At 49.9% G+C, this 17,649-nt stretch overlaps 9 protein-coding genes across 9 annotated transcripts; 3 read left to right on the top strand and 6 right to left on the bottom strand.

The window, feature by feature from the left end:
• Window positions 1-370: 370 nt before the first annotated feature.
• On the bottom strand, window positions 371-2,025 carry N7503_008694 (aldehyde dehydrogenase family protein; the record flags this gene model as incomplete). The annotated part of the gene is made up of 4 exons (XM_057068241.1): window positions 371-521; window positions 577-646; window positions 708-1,909; window positions 1,967-2,025. The coding sequence occupies 4 exons, from the start codon at window positions 2,023-2,025 to the stop codon at window positions 371-373; spliced, it is 1,482 nt and encodes a 493-aa protein (XP_056919096.1).
• Window positions 2,026-3,042: 1,017 nt separating this feature from the next.
• Window positions 3,043-4,211, bottom strand: N7503_008693 (zinc-dependent alcohol dehydrogenase; the record flags this gene model as incomplete). Its single annotated transcript, XM_057068240.1, has 3 exons — window positions 3,043-3,089; window positions 3,145-3,499; window positions 3,561-4,211. The coding sequence occupies 3 exons, from the start codon at window positions 4,209-4,211 to the stop codon at window positions 3,043-3,045; spliced, it is 1,053 nt and encodes a 350-aa protein (XP_056919095.1).
• Window positions 4,212-5,826: 1,615 nt separating this feature from the next.
• Window positions 5,827-7,018, top strand: N7503_008692 (uncharacterized protein; the record flags this gene model as incomplete). Its single annotated transcript, XM_057068239.1, has 7 exons — window positions 5,827-6,014; window positions 6,086-6,175; window positions 6,229-6,329; window positions 6,405-6,458; window positions 6,513-6,581; window positions 6,636-6,811; window positions 6,878-7,018. The coding sequence occupies 7 exons, from the start codon at window positions 5,827-5,829 to the stop codon at window positions 7,016-7,018; spliced, it is 819 nt and encodes a 272-aa protein (XP_056919094.1).
• Window positions 7,019-7,406: 388 nt separating this feature from the next.
• N7503_008691 (uncharacterized protein) lies at window positions 7,407-9,946 on the bottom strand (the record flags this gene model as incomplete). The annotated part of the gene is made up of 2 exons (XM_057068238.1): window positions 9,639-9,946; window positions 7,407-9,572 (listed from the first exon to the last, which is right to left on the bottom strand). The coding sequence occupies exons 1-2, from the start codon at window positions 9,813-9,815 to the stop codon at window positions 7,407-7,409; spliced, it is 2,343 nt and encodes a 780-aa protein (XP_056919093.1). The 5' UTR covers window positions 9,816-9,946.
• A 548-nt stretch (window positions 9,947-10,494) lies between these two features.
• Window positions 10,495-11,525, bottom strand: N7503_008690 (mitochondrial 37S ribosomal protein uS15m; the record flags this gene model as incomplete). The annotated part of the gene is made up of 2 exons (XM_057068237.1): window positions 11,447-11,525; window positions 10,495-11,357 (listed from the first exon to the last, which is right to left on the bottom strand). Exons 1-2 carry the CDS (start codon window positions 11,490-11,492, stop codon window positions 10,495-10,497), a joined length of 909 nt encoding a protein of 302 aa, XP_056919092.1. The 5' UTR covers window positions 11,493-11,525.
• A 299-nt stretch (window positions 11,526-11,824) lies between these two features.
• On the top strand, window positions 11,825-12,831 carry rps0 (40S ribosomal protein uS2; the record flags this gene model as incomplete). Its single annotated transcript, XM_057068236.1, has 2 exons — window positions 11,825-11,994; window positions 12,081-12,831. 2 exons carry the CDS (start codon window positions 11,825-11,827, stop codon window positions 12,829-12,831), a joined length of 921 nt encoding a protein of 306 aa, XP_056919091.1.
• Window positions 12,832-13,556: 725 nt separating this feature from the next.
• Window positions 13,557-14,372, bottom strand: N7503_008688 (uncharacterized protein; the record flags this gene model as incomplete). Its single annotated transcript, XM_057068235.1, has 4 exons — window positions 13,557-13,718; window positions 13,777-13,896; window positions 13,956-14,196; window positions 14,284-14,372. 4 exons carry the CDS (start codon window positions 14,370-14,372, stop codon window positions 13,557-13,559), a joined length of 612 nt encoding a protein of 203 aa, XP_056919090.1.
• A 544-nt stretch (window positions 14,373-14,916) lies between these two features.
• Window positions 14,917-16,800, top strand: N7503_008687 (pseudouridine synthase DEG1; the record flags this gene model as incomplete). Its single annotated transcript, XM_057068234.1, has 1 exon — window positions 14,917-16,800. The coding sequence occupies one exon, from the start codon at window positions 14,917-14,919 to the stop codon at window positions 16,798-16,800; it is 1,884 nt and encodes a 627-aa protein (XP_056919089.1).
• Window positions 16,801-16,828: 28 nt separating this feature from the next.
• On the bottom strand, window positions 16,829-17,592 carry N7503_008686 (PIG-H family GPI synthesis protein; the record flags this gene model as incomplete). Its single annotated transcript, XM_057068233.1, has 2 exons — window positions 16,829-17,202; window positions 17,259-17,592. The coding sequence occupies 2 exons, from the start codon at window positions 17,590-17,592 to the stop codon at window positions 16,829-16,831; spliced, it is 708 nt and encodes a 235-aa protein (XP_056919088.1).
• Window positions 17,593-17,649: the final 57 nt, after the last annotated feature.

Raw genomic sequence — 17,649 nt, 5'->3', positions numbered from 1 at the left:
GTGGAAAGAAAGACCGAAGGATCGGGATAGTAAGCTGGCCAAGCGCCACCTCCACTTTCTCATTTCTGAGATGGGGGCCAAAACGTCAACTCCTACTGGATCGGACTTTGCCGATCTCATGCCAATGCGGTGGTGATTCAATCAATGCATGAACCATTTTATGATAAGAAAACGCTTCAGGCGTATTTCAAAATAATTTACATTGGTATCCCAAAGCTACTCAGGACCAATGAAAACCGAAGGCTTAGGATTGATCTCATGATATGGATTGGAACCAGATATTGATACTTCATGTGGACTATGGAATGTAATAAAGGAATTAAAGAGCAAGAAAAGGCAAAAGATCAAACTAAAGCAGATGACAAGGAGTCTAGGACTTGGAAATATGAATGCGAACTGTCTTGACCTCTGTGTAGTTCTCGAGGGCATATGAGCCCAGCTCTCGACCAACTCCTGATTCCTTGAAGCCTCCAAATGGCATCTGGTAATGAAGGGTGTTGTAGTTGTTGACCCAGACAGTTCTAGTGGATGGTCAGTAAAGGCAGAAGGAGTTGGCACTGGATCAGGGATGCTTACCCTGCCTTGATAGCGTTCGACACCCGGATGGCCGTATTGACATTTGTGGTATGAACAGCTGCAGCCAGGCCTGTATAGCAATAGATTAGCAAGGCGAACCGAATAATAGGGCCAGATAGCTATGAACGTACCGTAATTGGTTTTGTTTGCCACACGAATGGCTTCTTCTTCATCACGAACCTTCTGCACCGTACATACGGGTCCAAATATCTCTTCCTTGACAATGGTCATGTCCTCATGGACATCGGTAAAGATCGTGGGCTGAATGTAGTACCCTTCGCTTCCATGGCGATCACCACCAGTGACAACCTTGGCTCCTGCACTCTTTCCATCCTTAATGTATCCCATGATTCTGTCATATTGCAGTTGAGACACCTGGGGTCCTTGGAAAGTGTCGGCCTTAAACGGATCTCCAACCTTGTTTTGCTCCGCGCGCTGCTTGAAAAGCTCGATAAATTTATCGTAAATGGCCTCGTGCACAAGAATGCGAGAGCCGGCGCAGCAGCACTGTCCATGGTTGAAGAAAATGCCCAAGTTCACCCATCCTACCGCCTCCTCGAGGTTTGCGTCTGGAAGAATAATATTTGGCGATTTTCCACCAAGCTCTAGAGTCACCTTCTTCAGGTTACTCTTAGCAGCTGTTTGCATAATCTGTCGACCTACCAAGGTCGAGCCAGTAAACGCAACTTTGTCAATATCCATATGAGCAGCGATTGCTGCGCCCGCAGTCCTACCATAGCCTGAAATAACATTGACTACACCCGCGGGGAAGCCAGCTTCCTTGATAAGGCCAGCGACATAGAGAGCAGAAAGGGGTGTCTGCTCAGCTGTTTTCAGGACAATGGTGTTTCCAGTGGCAAGCGCAGGGCCAATCTTCCACGCGAACATCAGCAGAGGGAAGTTCCATGGAATGATCTGCCCACAGACACCAATAGGCTCATGTCGAGTATAGGTGAGACTGTTCGGGTCGGTGTCGATTGTTTGTCCATAAATCTTGTCAGCCCAGCCTCCATAGTACCGGATACATCCTGCAGAAGCAGTGACATCGCCCTTGGCCAAAGTCACACCCTTTCCATTGTCAAGGGCTTCAATAGCTGCGACCGTCTCAATGTCACGCTCTAGCAGGTCAGCAAGGCGAGTAAGAAGACGACCCCGCTCAGATGGAGTTATCTGCTTCCAATCACCGTCAAGTGCCTTGCGGGCGGCTTGTACGGCAATATCAACATCTTTCTCTGTGGCTTCGTGGACGGCAACAATAGGCTTCTCATCATGAGGGTTGATTGTTTCAAATGTTTTGCCGTCAACTCCTTTGACAAATTCGCCGTTGATAAAGCTAATTTTCTCAAGTTAGACGTCATAACACTAGGGAGTGAGTGGAATAGCAACGTACAGTCCGAGAGGTTGTTCGTATGTGACCACCGGGGTCTTGATGGTTTGGAAAAGAGACATTGTAAAGAAGGAGATATCTCTATGTTGTCAATGGTATCCGTCGAGTTTGTTATGAGGTATAAGGTGGAAAGTATGCTTTGCTATTTGCTCACATTGAGATCGGAATGGAGGCGCGATTTATAGAGCTGCTGGCTTCCGGGGTGGAACCCCAATGACGATATTGCGGGGGACCCTGGGGAAGTTTGGGGAACAGATGCGGACATTCTCGAAGAAAGCTACACTGAAGGTTTCCGCTGCTTGTGTCCCGATGTGGAGGTCCACCATGCGGATGCGGGTGCTGTCTCAAGGTGCTGTGCGGAAGCTCTGTCCATGCGGATTACCTTTCCCTTGTACCGAACAGCTCCGTTCGTCCGAGTCCCAAAAGAATAGAAGGCTTGTGCTTTTAACTATCAAATGTCTTGACCATGTGCATTTTGGTGTCATGAGGATCGCAATCTATCCCTTGCATACTACGAGTGCTCCAATTTTATTCAGCTTCCATTTTCTCCACGCCTGAAGCTTTTTTTCATTTCAAGAAATTCATCACAGTATGACCATGTAATGTAGAAATCTAAAGAGCTTTGAAAGATGCAAATGAGGCTGGATATTTCTCTTTAGTAACGCAGTCTTCAAATCGGCGCTGGTGTTAAAACTCTTAAATGTAATCTCGCCCCTGTTTGGAGAGAACTACAATCTTAACACCAAAAAAGATATAGGGTGACTTGAGTAGCTAAGTCCACCAGGGAGGTCGGCTTCTAGCTTTGATTCCACAAGGTACTCATCTCGAAAATGCAGGGAAAGTTAGGGAGTGTGGGGGAACTGAACCTAAAAGAACCTTATTTGAACGACAGGCAGTGGGCGGAAGATATCATAGCGTTGGGAAAATCAAGTTACACACTTCTTTTGTGATGTCTTTGAATGGCAATTCGATTTCACTAAACAAATTACCATACACGTAACCTCGTCACCTCGCTCACCCCGGGCTCAAACAAATCAGAAATCCACACAAATGTCTCAGCAAAGAAATCAGTCACGTAATTATTCCGGCATTTCGAGTACGTAGCGGCCGGTGATCTGGCCTTTCTCTGTTATGAGTTAGCAAAAGAGTCAATAAAGAAATTAGGAGAGGCGGCCACGAACCCATAAGCTCGAAGATCTTTGGAAGATCTTTCAAAGGAGCGACCTTGAATGGGGCCTTGATTAAGCCTCGGGCAAAGAAGTCAAGGGCCTCTACACCATCTTGGCGGTTCCCAACATAGCTTCCCTTGATGCTAATCATGCGGACTACAGTCTGGAAGACTGGAGCCTTCAATGACGCATCGGGTGGCAATCCAATAGCAATGATGGTTCCGCGAGATCGAACATATTCAGTAGCTTGCTGGAATGGCTTCTCAGAAACTGCCAATAGAATGACAGCGTGTGCTCCAAGACCTTCAGGAGTAGCAGCCTTCACATCAGCGACCAGATCCTTTGACTTGGTGAAGTCAACGTAAGCCTGGTTCCGAGCAGTTGTTAGTATTGTCATTGTCCGTAGAGTATGTTGATATCTGACATACCTCAGAGCCAAGCTGCTCACACATCACTCTCTTCTCATCACCTCCATCAATACAGACCACTCGGAGCCCCATAGCTTTAGCGTACTGCTGAGCGAGGGATCCAAGACCACCGCCAGCTCCAACAATAGCTACAGTCTGGCCAGGGCGAATACCGGATTCCTTCAGCCCCTTGTATACAGTAATACCCGCGCACAGCACTGGAGCGACTGCATCAAGAGGGACATTCTTGGGGATCTTGGAAGCGTGAGTGGCTTTGCCAACGGCATATTGCTGGAATGTGCCATCCACAGTGTATCCTGAAAGTGCGGCATTGGCACACAGAGGATCATCGGATTGTCTGCAGAATTCACACTCTCCACAAGATCCATTGAGCCACTTCAGACCAGCATGGTCACCAATCTCAAAATCTTGAACCAATTCACCCTTGGCAACGACCACGCCAGCACCTTCGTGTCCGCCCACCAGGGGCATCTTGACTGGAAGGGGCCAGTGGCCCATCATCGCATGAAGATCGGTGTGGCAGACACCAGTATAGCGGATCTTCACGAGAATCTGATCGGGACCGGGCTTTGGAACTGGAATTTGCTTATAGACAAGCGGGCCGCCAACTTGCTCAGCCACTTGGGCCCATTGCAACTCAGGAATCGACATAATGAGTTATAATTTGGAGGTGAGAGAATAACTTGCAGCAGAATATTTGGTTGATTGATGAAAGATTACACTTGAAGCTGGTTAGATGCCTTCTTTATATCTCTTCGCAAGAAGGCATATCTGGGGTAAGCTGGACCCATCTTCCCCGCAAATTCCAGCATTCTCTGCCCATGATTATTTTGCTGAGTCGACAACTCAATCGGTCGACCGGAGTTTGTCCGAGACCATGAGGCACGATCTAGCTCAATACATGATACAGGGAGAGCTACCATTTGCCAGTGAGGAAGCCGAGTGGGGTCCTCCCGCTGATGCACGGACCCTCCCGTGCGGCTCCGCATGAATGACCCGCGGATGTCGATCGTAAAGTGGCAAATCCCGAGATTCGCGTCGCAAATTCATATGATTTCTATCATCCAATGAAGGTGTAGGTCACTGACGCTACTTGACTGGAATGAGGATCATCCTTTTACTCTAGTAGCTTTGTTCTGAACCTCGCAACATGGCTTCAAGTGTCGCCGTCGGGTAATGTTGAATCTAGATTCTATAGTCATCTTGAGTACAAGTGCAGTCAGTGGGTCTTGCAGTGTTTCTTCGCCGCAAATTACAAACTCTCTTTTTTCAGAACTGGCAGTTTCATGAGAAACAGCTGGTCGTAGCTATGGGTTTACATCGATAGATGGTCTATAAAGCTTGGTCAGAGGCTAGCTATTGGGGACAGAAAAATGGCATCTCGAATAATCACAGGAAGGAGTGATCCCTTCATCAACGAATGTAGTTTGCGGCGATGTGTTATTTCATCATTGGTTGCTTTGGTGGATAGTGGTGTGGAACTGCTTGAAAACTGTGTTTGTGATGAGAATATGAGGTAGTTTTCTACAAAAGGCTGGATGTGCATATGCTCCAGATTTCAAAAGGCAGCAGATCGACATCACCAATGGGAACTAAAATCCTGGTTTGGTCCTTGAGAACGCCTCCGCAAAGCTCGACAATATTAGATTCCTCAAAAGCTTCAAAAGCTTCTACGTAGTTGGTTCTAGCCCAGTCCATACCCCGGACTACAGATTCCTCTACAATATTTGCGGGGAAGGGAACTATCTGACAGGCTTCCATTTAAGACGTGCGGTTCCGCATGAGCATCGGATCCGCATGGTCCGAACTCCGTGGCCTCAAATTACTGAAAAGACTAGTCCAGCATGGGTCGTGTCGATCGCACTCAACTGGTCAGATCAGAACTGAGACTCAACTCCCTGATTCACGCACATGTTTAGAGTTACCCCAGTCTTTCATGGCCTTGACCCCACATTATTTTCTTCTGATTCCCCATACCCCACCCAATTCTAGATTCCATTTCACCGCGTTCAGGGGTTTGATAGCTTGCATGAAGATGAGTTGTTCCCTTCCTTTATGCCGCGTCCAATTAACGGGCTACAAGGTCTTTATCGAGATCGTCCTTAAGAGTATTGCTACTTCCCAAGCCCGACTCATTTGGATTTTTTTCCTTCTTCAAGCTTGATACCTCTATCTCTTAACATACCGACCCAAAGAATCCTGGAAAGTACTGAGTTTCGTATCTCCTCCTTTGGACTTTTCGAAGCAAATTTTCAACTCCAACAAAATGACTAGCGATAAATCCCAGAACGGAGAGATAAATAATTATTTCCAAAAGGAGAACGCTATGCAACCACTCTCTACGGTCCCTACATCGGTGACTCTGTCCGCGGAGCAGTTTGAGAGACTGTATCTGACTCCTATGACGCGTCGTCAATCAGCACTAGCCAAGCAAGTCGGCAACCCGACACCTTTGTGAGTCTACATATTGTTCCCTATATTCCATCCACAGCCGCAAATGACTAATGGAATTGGCTGAAACTAAGAGCCCTCGGCGGTTTCGTCATCACTACTACGCCTCTTTCATGCTGCTTGATGGCCTGGAGAGGAGCAAGCGGAAATGGAGTCGCTTTCATGTATGTTCTGACTCTTCTAGAGACATGCTTTTGCTCTGACCCAAGACAAACAGTGGTCCGATCGTTTTCCTTGGTGGCCTGTTATTGCTCATCGGCAGTATTCTGGAGTTTATCCTGGGAAATACATTCCCTTGTGTCGTCTTTGGTACAATTGGTAAGCTGGCTTCACGGGAAAAAAAAACACTCGATGAGCGCATCTGATGACCAACTGACTGACTTGCCATGCCAGGGGGTTTCTGGTTCGCCTTTGCTGCCACAATGATTCCATCTTTCAATGCTGCTGGTTTGTTCTAGTCCTTATCCCTCTATATACAGCTCCTTCCTCACTGATTGATAGCGCCTTACTCCGCGTCTACTACTGATACAGCTGCCGGTCTTGCTAGTGCTGGATTCATGAACACCTATGGTACGTCCCAATTCCCTTCGCTTCTCGGATGTGGTCATTGACCCGCAATTCCAGCATTTCTATTCATAACAATGGCTGTTTTGATGTTGATTTTCTTGATATGCGCAACTCGCACGAATGTCGTCTATACTCTTATCTTCCTTTCGCTCCTGTTAGTTTTCCTTCTTCTGTCGGGGGCCTACTGGGACCTAGGTGAAGGAAACGCCGTCGTCGGAGAACGATGTGTAAAGGTATGACTCCACCTCATACAACCCTACACCCATTCAGAAAATCAATGGCTGATTGTTCGTTCTTAGGGAGCCGGAGCTGCACTTTTCGTGGCTAGTTTGCTAGGTTTCTATCTACTCGTTGCTCAACTCTTTGAGTCTATGGAGTTTCCGTTTCATCTGCCAGTTGGAGACCTAACAGTGCTGTGGAAACGCAAGCAATATAAGTAGGTCATTGCAATGGTTATTTTTTATTTCCTTTTACTAATCCGCAAAGTGATGGACAAATCGATATCGAGGACTCTGCTGCTGTCGGGCACGAGTGAAGTATATTCAAGTGGTTGTCTTTACATAACTTATAAGACTACAATTATGTCACTGCACGTACATGAAAGCTCCACCAGCTGATTGCAGAAGGCTAGCATCTGAGCCGAAAACAACCCGCAGGGCATACGGAGTGTAAGGGTACAGGCTGACCAAGCGAGCGATAATGGTTTACAGCATGTTGGATCTGATGCGGTTCAGTATGGTTAATAAATGTAGTTTAAGTATGTGGTATGTGACATATGGTAGATAATGCAATCACTGGTCAGTGCAGCCCGACATAAATGAAACATTTTCACCAGTCCCCGGATTCAAACAACCGTTGCCAGTAATCGACCGCTTCTTTAGTCTTGGCATCGTCCATTAGAATGGACTTGGGGGTAAGGCCGATCTCGTTGACAGTAAGAGGGGGCCAGGTAAGCTTATTAAAGTCCCCGCTAGGACAAATTTTATCAAGCCACTTATAGTCGATCTCTTCAAGATCTTCGGGGTCTTTATCCTCCAAATCTGACTTTCCGGAATCTAGCAATTGATTGCCCCCAGTCTTGGCCTGTTGCAAATAAGATGAGCCATCGAGCGACATTGAGTCGCTGGCGGTGACGGGGGTAGCAGCGGGGATAGTCGTCTCATTGGTAAGAGGGGAGGAGTTTGTGCTGCCGGTCGAGAAACGGGAAGCTTCGCGAAGGCGGCTGGGCGTCTTGGGTTTGAATTGCTGGGCCTTGTTGCGAACTCGGGTGAGAGGAGAGGGGTCAGTGGTAGGCAAGGAGGGTTCATTATCCTGAGTAGGAATTTCGGCAGTCGTATCGTTAATTCGGGCCGGAGTTGAGGGTTCTGAGGTATCTTCATCCATTGGGTCAGCTCCTGCGATAATTGAATTTGGTGGTGAGTCCATGTCCACGTCCATGTCCACGTCTTCGTCTTCATCATCGGAAGAATATGGCGTACGAAACGTTCCATGGGGGTTCGGGTTTGTAAAAATCCTTGGGGCCGGCGACGAAGGAGGAAAAATGTCGGCTGGGGATAAAGGCATAGCCTGATACATACCAGTCGGGGTAGACTCAAGTTGAGGGCCAGAGGAAGGGTAATCCTCAGAGTCGGAAGATGAAGGGGAATCCGGGGAATCCCATCCGGGAGTTTGGAAAGTACCTTGTGTGTTTGCGGTGAAGGGAGCAGTATTAATGTTGGGGCGAGTTTGAGTGACATCGGGTCCGTGGGAGCCTTCGGAAAGGAAATCACTTGATTCAATAGGTGACAATTGGGTAGCTTTGTACAATCGCTTGCGGTTGGGGCGGTATCCAGGACGGCTTTCGGCCTTTCGAGGCGTTTGACTGTGAAGAACATGTCGGCTACGCGGCTGATCTGGCTCATCAGCCACGCGTTGTTTCTTCAAAGGTGGTTGTACAGTTCCTTCGTTATCTGCTTCGGCGGCCTTGGCAGCCTCTGCGGCTCGTTCAGCCTTCTCTTGTTCCGCCCATACCTCATCGTCATCATCAAACACGAAGTATTCGTCGTACATTCCGTAGCTACATCCAGGCGGGTTTGGGATGGATTCAGGAGACGTGCGCTTGCGCTTACTTCCCGTCTCTGAGGCTAGCACCTCCAAGGCTTCGTTGCTGAGTCCAGACGCTGGGAGAGTCCGGCTTCGCTCGTAGCACTTAGCAAGGGTCTCCTTGCTGAATCCGCCGCCTTGGCGCGAAGCGTAATTGAATGATGTAGCTCGCTCGCGGGGGGGTCGGGCGCGTGAGAGCGAGGAACGCCGGGGTGTGCTGGCTGCGATCAGAGGCGTCGAGCTCACAACCGCCATCTGCATATCTTTGCTCACGCCCATCTCCTCTGCCTGGGGGGCAATGAGGTCGGTATTGCTGTTGCTTGGCGCAGTAGTGTTGGCAACCGAATCCTGAGAGCCCCCAGGCTTTTGGGGACTGATTCGTCCACGGAAACTCGACCATCGCGAGGAGACATTGTTGATAATACGTCGGGACCAGCTGGGAGAGATGCCGGTACTTGCGGCAGGGGCAGTCTTTGGAGTGGTGGGAATAGTCGGTTCTGGGGTAACAGGGTCACGAGCAATCGGCACGATCTCTTCCTTGTTGTCTGTCGCAGCAGACTCAGTGATGGTAGACTGGTTCACAAGGTTCTCGAGCTGAAAAAGGGTGTGGACTACGCGACCACCAGCATTACTTCGGCGGCGAGCCGTGATGCTGGCGTAGGGGACTCGGGGGCGGCGACGCATAATGGGGGTCGCATGCTGGGGGCCCAGGGCCCGGCTGTTGACGATGCTAGAGAGGGGTGGTCGGGAGGGTGTGTCAGTGGCACTCTGGGCCATGTGGGCATCGGAACACATGTCCTGCTGATCAACAGAAGCCATGAGCGCCTCGGACTGCTCAGTAATGGCTGGTGATGTCTGCTTGTGATCAGAGACTGTGGACTTGGCCGCCTTCGAACGAGGTCGACGGGTGGTCTGTTGATGTAGAGTCAGCTTCGTGTTCCAGTTCCTTTGTTTACTTGTAAGGGAGAGGTTGTTTACCTTCTTGGTGGTAGTGCTCTTTTTGGCACGAGGCTTGCGAGTCTTGGCAGCTTCAGGCTGCGACTCGGTGGTTGGCTCGGCCGATGAGGCACTTCGCGTCGCGCGGCGACGGGGAGGCAGGTCATCGAGGGATTGGTATCCCCCGGGGGAAAGAGGCTGGGAACGGGTACGTGCCATTGTGGCGCGTGCACGTTAAGGGGTTTTGATTAAGAAAGTTACAGTCCGAACAACAAAGAATGCTGGTAAGCGTTCTGGTGGAGGTGGTTGGGAGTGTGGGGAAAGGAAGGAGAGGAGAGAAGGAGAAAAGTAAAAAGATAAATATGGCGTTGTTGTGAGGGCGTTTGACGGTCCAGTTGCCCGTGCGACCCAGCCCAGTGCCAGTTGAGAACACTCTCACTTCTGATAGTTAAGGAGCTAATATCTTCGCTTTTTAACTGATCTTCGGGAAGTGCAACTTGACGTCTAAAAATTATTGTTCGTGGCAGAACAGGATCCGAGGCGGTCAAAAGTATTCACACCTCAGGCACCAAGCTCCACAGAGCTACAACTATGGAAATGATAATGTAAGGGTGTTGAAAATAATAGATTTGTCAAGGTATGGGATACAAGTGATTTCCTTTTTAGGGGATACATTTATGATCTATGAATCAAACAAATAAAAGAAACAATGCTATTTGTACAGTTGATACCAGTCACTCTCAAACACAGGAGTTCTGGAAATCCAGGTCCAGACAGTAGACCCACTAAATCCCATAGATCCAGTCGATCTAAAGAAACACGCTGATGCTCAATCCAACACTCAAGGTGGGCCAAGTTTTTTAAAATAATACATTCCCATTGTGCCATCAGAGTTCCCCTACAAAGCAATCTCCCCTTTCCATGCAGCCTCTGATAGACCCAGTTTCTCCATCAAGTTCTGCCATCTGGGACCGCCACGCTCCTTCTGCCGGACATAACGGAGCAGCTTTTGCCGCTTGTGAACCAACAACTGCAAGTTGCGCTTGTTGTGCTTATCCTTGTTGGCAGTCTCCAGGTGCCGAGAAAGGTTCATGATCTTGACTGTCAAGATAGCGGCCTGAACTTCGGGGGAGCCTGTATCAACACCAACACGAGGAGCCTTCTCGGCGTGGGTTGTGGCCGATTGGTGTGGCACGCTAGCGGGCTTGGGTGGTAGTACGGTATCGGTGCTGTGTCGTCCAAACTCCTCGATGCACTTCTGTATGTTCAATCGCATGCGGTCCTTGGTGTTTCCATTGTTGAGGTCGACAATGCGCTGCATAGCCTCTTCTGCATTGCGGTGCGCTTCATCATGCTTTTCCGATGCTTCCTTTTCGGCATGGGGGTCTGCTGTGTCACGATCCGGATTCCGAAGGGGCTCGGTCAGGTCCTTAGAGAACTCCAACGCGCTTTTGAGATCGTCCACTTTCAAGTAGTAGTTGATACCGGTACTAGATGCCGAAGATTGAGAGCCAGTTGAAATGGCTTGGATCTCTTGGATAAAAGGTGTGGCCTGGCTTTCCACCGGGTCACCGAGCGAAGCGTCCCGCTCAGCCTGGAGAACTTTTTGTCGGGAGAGATTGGCAGCCTTGCGCTGACGAGCCTGTGCAGCCCGGAAATAGTCGTTTCTCTTCTGTGTTGGGGCTTTGGTAGACGCTGCCCTGATAGTGACGTGGGACGCATTGAACGATGCGGCGGCCGGGCTCTGTCCGGAGAGCGTACCTGCTCAGAAAAGCGTGTTAGCATTGAAACAAAGCAATTGAGAACTTCAGGATTGAAAGCAGGAAGAAGGATTGGAAGAAGTGACATACCGGCCAATGCCTTCCAGGAAGGCTGAGCTGAGAATCGCGGCGGCATGGTGGTGGACTAATACTTATCAATTACCCCCGTCGGCAACCTTGCGAAGTTCTTCGCATCGATCTTCTGGTCAGGAAAATCACGCGGCCCGGTCTGGATACGCTAAACTACTTTGGTATTGGGTCTTGAAGCCTCAGGCATGAGCATTATGTAAGTATAGTTGTGATTATTTAATCATGTGTAGCCCTAGCCCTAACTCACAACCGGCAAGCGAAATTCTCCCGAGAGTGAGGCGTGCTTTTCGCGGTTTGGCTTCGATTCTTTCCCTCCATCACCACGACAAGAGCCAGACGATTGATCCCTCCAATCCGTCAATACATCAATCGCCCACCATGGCCCCCTCTCAGCTCCCCCCGGTTTTCAACCCTACCCCCCAGGACATTGAGATGCTCCTGGCTGCTCAGGCCCACCTGGGTTCCAAGAACTTGCAGGTGCACATGGAGCCCTACCTGTGGAAGACCCGTCCCGACGGTGTCAATGTCATCAACATTGGCAAGACCTGGTATGCACAACCGAATTCAGAATATATTGTGGAAGACGGAAAGGAAAGAGAGAATGGCATGTCTAATTTTTGCGCGCAATGAACAGGGAGAAGATCGTCCTGGCTGCCCGTATTATCGCCGCCATCGACAACCCCGCCGATGTCTGTGTCATCTCCGCTCGTCCCTACGGCCAGCGTGCTGTCCTGAAGTTCGCCGCCCACACCGGTGCCACCCCCATTGCCGGTCGTTTCACCCCCGGTAACTTCACCAACTACATCACCCGTTCTTTCAAGGAGCCCCGCCTCATCATCGTCACCGACCCCCGCACCGACGCCCAGGCTATCAAGGAGGCCAGCTACGTCAACATCCCCGTCATTGCCCTCTGCGACACTGACTCCCCCACCGACTTCGTTGATGTCGCCATCCCCACCAACAACAAGGGTCGTCACTCCATCGGTCTTGTCTGGTGGATGCTCGCCCGTGAGGTCCTCCGTCTCCGCGGTACCCTCGCTACCCGCGAGACCGAGTGGGACTCCGTTGTTGACCTGTACTTCTACCGCGACCCCGAGGCCGAGGAGAACAAGGAGGTCGCCGAGGAGGCCAAGGCCCCCGGTGCTGATGAGATCGGTGCTGGTGCCGTTGAGTCCGGTTTCGCTGGTGACAACTGGGATGTGAACGCTCCCGGTGCTGGTGCCCCCGGCACTGCCTTCGCTGCCGCTAGCGCCGCTGTCGGTGCTACCTCCTGGGAGGCTGACGGTGCCGACTGGGCTGCCAGCTCCACCCAGCAGACCACTGAGTGGGCCGCTGAGCCCGCTGCGCCCGCCGCCGCCGCCCCCGCCACTGAGGCCAAGTGGTAGATTCACTCCGCAGTGACAAGGATAGCCGTTGAAAGGGGGGAAGTATGATCTCAAAACTCAAAAAGCCATGGTGATCCGGGATGATTGGGATGGTTCCCGTGTCCATTGAGGCACAGGTCTCTTGTTTGTTCTTTTCCCTACGAAATCCATTGACATAATGGAAAAATACACCATCTCCCGCAAAATCCCTTGACATGTCTATCCTAGTTTCTGATCAGTGTCTCAAAAAACAAACCAAAAAGAAACTGAAAAACAGCAGAAGAAAAAGAGCTTTTCACAGGGAACCCTCCAGTCCTTTTTGCATCAGTGGTCTCATTTTACCAGCACTCTTTTTTATTATCTTGTTTTTGCATCGGGGAGGAATAGCGACGTCAATCATTGACCTGGCGCTTATGAGGGAAAGATATCCAGTTGTGTTCTACAACTGGGGGAAAGCCCTGTGCTGTCAATCTACAAGGTGGACTTAATCGTTACCTTGGTTTCTCCCTGTTTGTATGCTAGTAATTGGAAGAGGATTGTGCTCGGTATTGTCCATCTCGATTGCGTAGACTTGTAGGTTTTGTATACACTAAGTTGCCCGAAGACTGTAACATCCCTGGATAATATACTAGATGCCAAAGGCCCGATCGTCATGCAGAGAGCTGTCAACCTGGACCCTCTCCAGAATGGTCCACATCAACATGATTCTTAGTGGCTATTTAAGGCATACATTTGTATGCATATGTTCATAAAATATTGCACGCCCCGTCGGTTTGCCCACCTTTTTCCGTGGTTGACATGCCCGCAAGTCTTGCCAGGTCTTCAAATGTCTCTGGCAGCAACTCCCCCGTCACAGCCGAACATTCCGCATACCTATCACAGCGCAGTTCCTGGGCGATACGGTAGGCCTAGGATATCAGTGAGCCAAGTGCAGAATGCCAGTTAGGTATAACGTATATCACACACCTCTTGCGGGTAGATGATCCCCTCGCCCTCCTCCCTCAGGTCTCTTTTCAAGCCGAGCATCATCACGGGAATTCGCTCTCCACGACCATGTTGGAAATACCTTATTATATCATTGCGCCACTTTGTAGGAAGTCAGTTTTCGGCAGCGAAGCATAGAAATGCCATCAAATTGGACATACCTCTTTCAAGCCTGTCAATGTATCCCGGTTTGAGATATCAAAGGCTATAATAACGACGTCGGGCCTGAGGGTCGACCAATGCTGGTTAGGACATGCTGTGTCATAGAGTTCCAATGTAAAGGCTTTTTTGGAAAATCGAATATCATAAGTGAACGGCTGGTCGCTATCCCGCAAGGTCTCGGATGCACTATCGGTGGTGCTTGGTTGCGAGGGCTCTAGCTTCTTGCCACTCTTCAAGCGTCTGGGTAATGGTCAATAATCTTGCATAGTTATTACTGTTTCGAGGGCATATATTGCTGACTAGAGACAAGAGAAGATTCGGACTCACGATAAGAATACGGACTTTCCACAGCCCGCATCGCCCAGGAGTAACAAAGTTACTGTTGAGTCGGCTTCTGGATATGATTCTTCTGTCATGATATCGATTTATTGCTCTTTCCAGTTATCCCATTCATTCGAATGACAGCATATCAGAAGATGTGGCAATGGTGTTGTACGAAGATAAGGTTGGCTGCGGAGTTGGCAATTGGATCTACACCGAGATATAAATCTTCCCCGTATTGCCCCTAGGCTTTCACAAATTTCCATTAAGTCAGACCCCCATAATATTATTATCCATTTCAAGTGGTCAGTAGGCACCTCGGAATATTCAGTGAGTGCTAATTTAGATTCAATACACAAAAGAACCGCAAATAGTTGATAATAGGAAAATTTCCATGTGGCAATACAGTAACTTACGTACAATGTTACAAAAAAATGTTAAATACTCCACGAGCCCAAATTTCTAAGTTGCGACCACCCCCACCACACCACCACCAAGTGAGCCAATCTGACCTCCAATTGCCTCAAGGGCATGTGGAGACGACCAAGCAGATTCTCACCACCACGCTGGTTCCAAAAATCTTCACTTCAGACCCAAGCGCGATTTCTCCGCGAGTACCACGAAGCCCCGTCGCAAAAAATGACGGAAAAGGCCCAGAGCGAAAAGGGCCGCACCCCCGACTATACAACCTGGAGCAACATCAGCCTTATTAAGCGCATCAGTGAACTTGAGCGCCAACTCCACTCTCAAACGAAACAGTATTCAGCGCCGACAGAGACACCATCCGCCCCGACAGAGACCACCTCCGCGCCTACTGGAACGCAGATCTCCAGCGACGTCCACGAGCCCGCGATTCCAGTCCCAGAGCCTAGTCCCGAAGAACATCTCGCGAAGAAGAAGCGTGTGCACTCCCCAGATACCGATATCACGCACAAGCCTGGTCCTCACCGTCCCTTGAAGGCGGAGCGGGAATTTGACGCCTCGAAATACACTACGCGTTTTATTGCGCTGAAGTTCGCTTACTTGGGTCAACGGTACAATGGGCTTGAGCATACCAATGGCAATTGCACACCGCTGCCTACGATCGAGGAAATATTGTGGAAGGCTTTGCGACGGACGAAGTTAATCCTTCCTGAGACTAGCTGTCCTGCTGAGGAGCCGAGTGGTGGTGGCCCGCGGGTCGTGCGGCCTTACTCGATTTTCTGGGATGGATGTGACTACTCGAAGGCGGGGAGAACAGATCGTGGAGTCAGCGCCTTTGGCCAGGTCATTGGTATCCGGGTTCGGAGCACGCGACCAAAGCCGAAGGCTACCGCCACGAACGGAGATGGTTTACAAGGAGAGGGTGATGCAATGCAGGTCGAGGAGGAAGCCGTTGATCAAGAATGGGATGATGTTGCGGATGAGATCAACTATATTCAGGTTCTGAACAGAGTGCTGCCGGAGGATATTCGGGTACTGGCTTGGTGCCCTAACCCCCCTCCTGGTTTCGATGCCCGTTTCTCCTGCCGTGAGCGCCGCTACCGGTACTTCTTCACTCAGCCTGCATTCTCACCTACCCCGGGTCCTTTTGGGTTCGAGAAACTTGTGAATGAAGGCAAGGGAGATCGTGCCAAATACCGTGAAGGATGGCTGGATATCGAAGCTATGCGTGAAGCTGCGAAATACTTCGAAGGAACCCATGATTTCCGGAACTTCTGCAAACTGGATACCAGCAAGCAGATCGAGAACTTTGAACGTAAGATTTATCACGCCGATATTGAGTTCGTGAACCCGAAGACCAACCCTCTTGGATATGTTGGCCAGTCTGGGTTCCAACAGCAAGAAAACGTTCTGCATGACGTGGACATGCTTTCCTCAGAGATTCCACCACCGACGACGCCTCAGGTCTACACCTTCACTCTGCATGGATCTGCATTTTTGTGGCACCAGGTTCGACACATGGTGGCGATCCTCTTCCTAGTCGGACAAGGACTCGAGTCTCCGTCCATTGTCCCTCAGCTGCTAGACGTGAAGTCGAACCCACGCAAACCGACATATGAGATGGCCTCTGATGCACCCCTCGTTCTGTGGGATTGCATTTTCCCAGACTTGAACTCTGGAAGTCGCGATGATTCTCTGAACTGGGTTTATGCTGGCGATGAACGGCTTAACAAGAGCCGAAGTGCCAAAGGTGATAACAAGTTTGGCATGAAGGGTGTGATTGATGGGCTGTGGACAGTTTGGAGACAGCGCAAGATTGATGAGATCTTGGCCGGAGCACTGCTGGATTTGACTGTTAGCCAGGGTGACTTGACTGTTATCAAGGACATGGAAGGCAAGAATGGAACGGGCAAGAAAAGCAGCCGAGGTGCGAAGATATGGCTTGGAGACAACGACCATCGCATCGGAGGCAAGTACCTGCCAGTTTTCCAGAAGGGAAGAACAGAGCTTGTCGAGGTGCAAAATGCCAAGTGGCTAGCAGCCAAGCAGCGGAAACTGGCACTCAAAGAAGAGGCTGAAACAAAGAAAGAAGAAGCATGAGAGAGAAAGAAGTACATACTCATATCGATCATAGCATTAAATTATATAGATTGCCCTGCTTCTGTGAATCAAGATTTTGCATCATAGAGACAACGCCGAGAGCCTCTCCAGACTTCTTCAAGGATCTCTCTTTTGGGTAGTAGATGCTAACGATCGGTAGAGTTAGCGTGATAACGGTGACAGGAAGGAGATAATTTACCGGAAAGACCACCAAGACATCCTGCTCACCCTCCACAATCACAACCAGGTAAAATCGGACTTCGAAGCCCTTGAAGGCCTCGTGGATGACGATGTCTTGAATTTGTGTTGTGGGAATGAATCTTGTAGCGGCTGACGACAGGTAGGTCGAAGATGAGGTAGAAGTTTGGATACCGAAACCCCGAATAACCAGGAGCGATTCCTCTACATCAACGATCAGCGGGAGTACATAAAATGGCATGTGAATGAGAAAGCCATACCGGTATATTCTCTCCTGAAAACCCCATAGACCACTAAAGTGCTTACCGCTGCCACAGCCCACGGGTTGTATGTGTCCACTTGCTGACAGACATAAAACCCAAGGGGGCTCGCCCATATGGCTGGCCAGGATATAAAGCCGCCATCTGCTTGAAACGAGAAGTGCCTTAATCGCGCTAGGGCAACAATGATGACGCAGCAGAAAAGAATTACCCGTAGCAAGATCTGGAAACCGAAGAGGATCTTCGCGGGGGAATTGGAGCGGCGCGGCGCATTTGATACCGTGAAGCTAACGGTTGTCGGAGAAGGCCGTTGAACTCGGAGTTGACCGGGCATTGTGAATGTGGAGGCGCGCGATACAGTCCAAAGCGCCCTTGGTGATTGTAGACAGGC

This window comes from Penicillium pulvis (genome assembly GCF_028828015.1).
Source record: "Penicillium pulvis strain IBT 33274 chromosome Unknown contig_7_segment1_segment0, whole genome shotgun sequence".
Classification (NCBI taxonomy): domain Eukaryota; kingdom Fungi; phylum Ascomycota; class Eurotiomycetes; order Eurotiales; family Aspergillaceae; genus Penicillium; species Penicillium pulvis.
The sequence above is the reverse complement of the archived record's forward strand: the minus strand, read 5'-3'. Positions and strand labels throughout refer to the sequence as shown.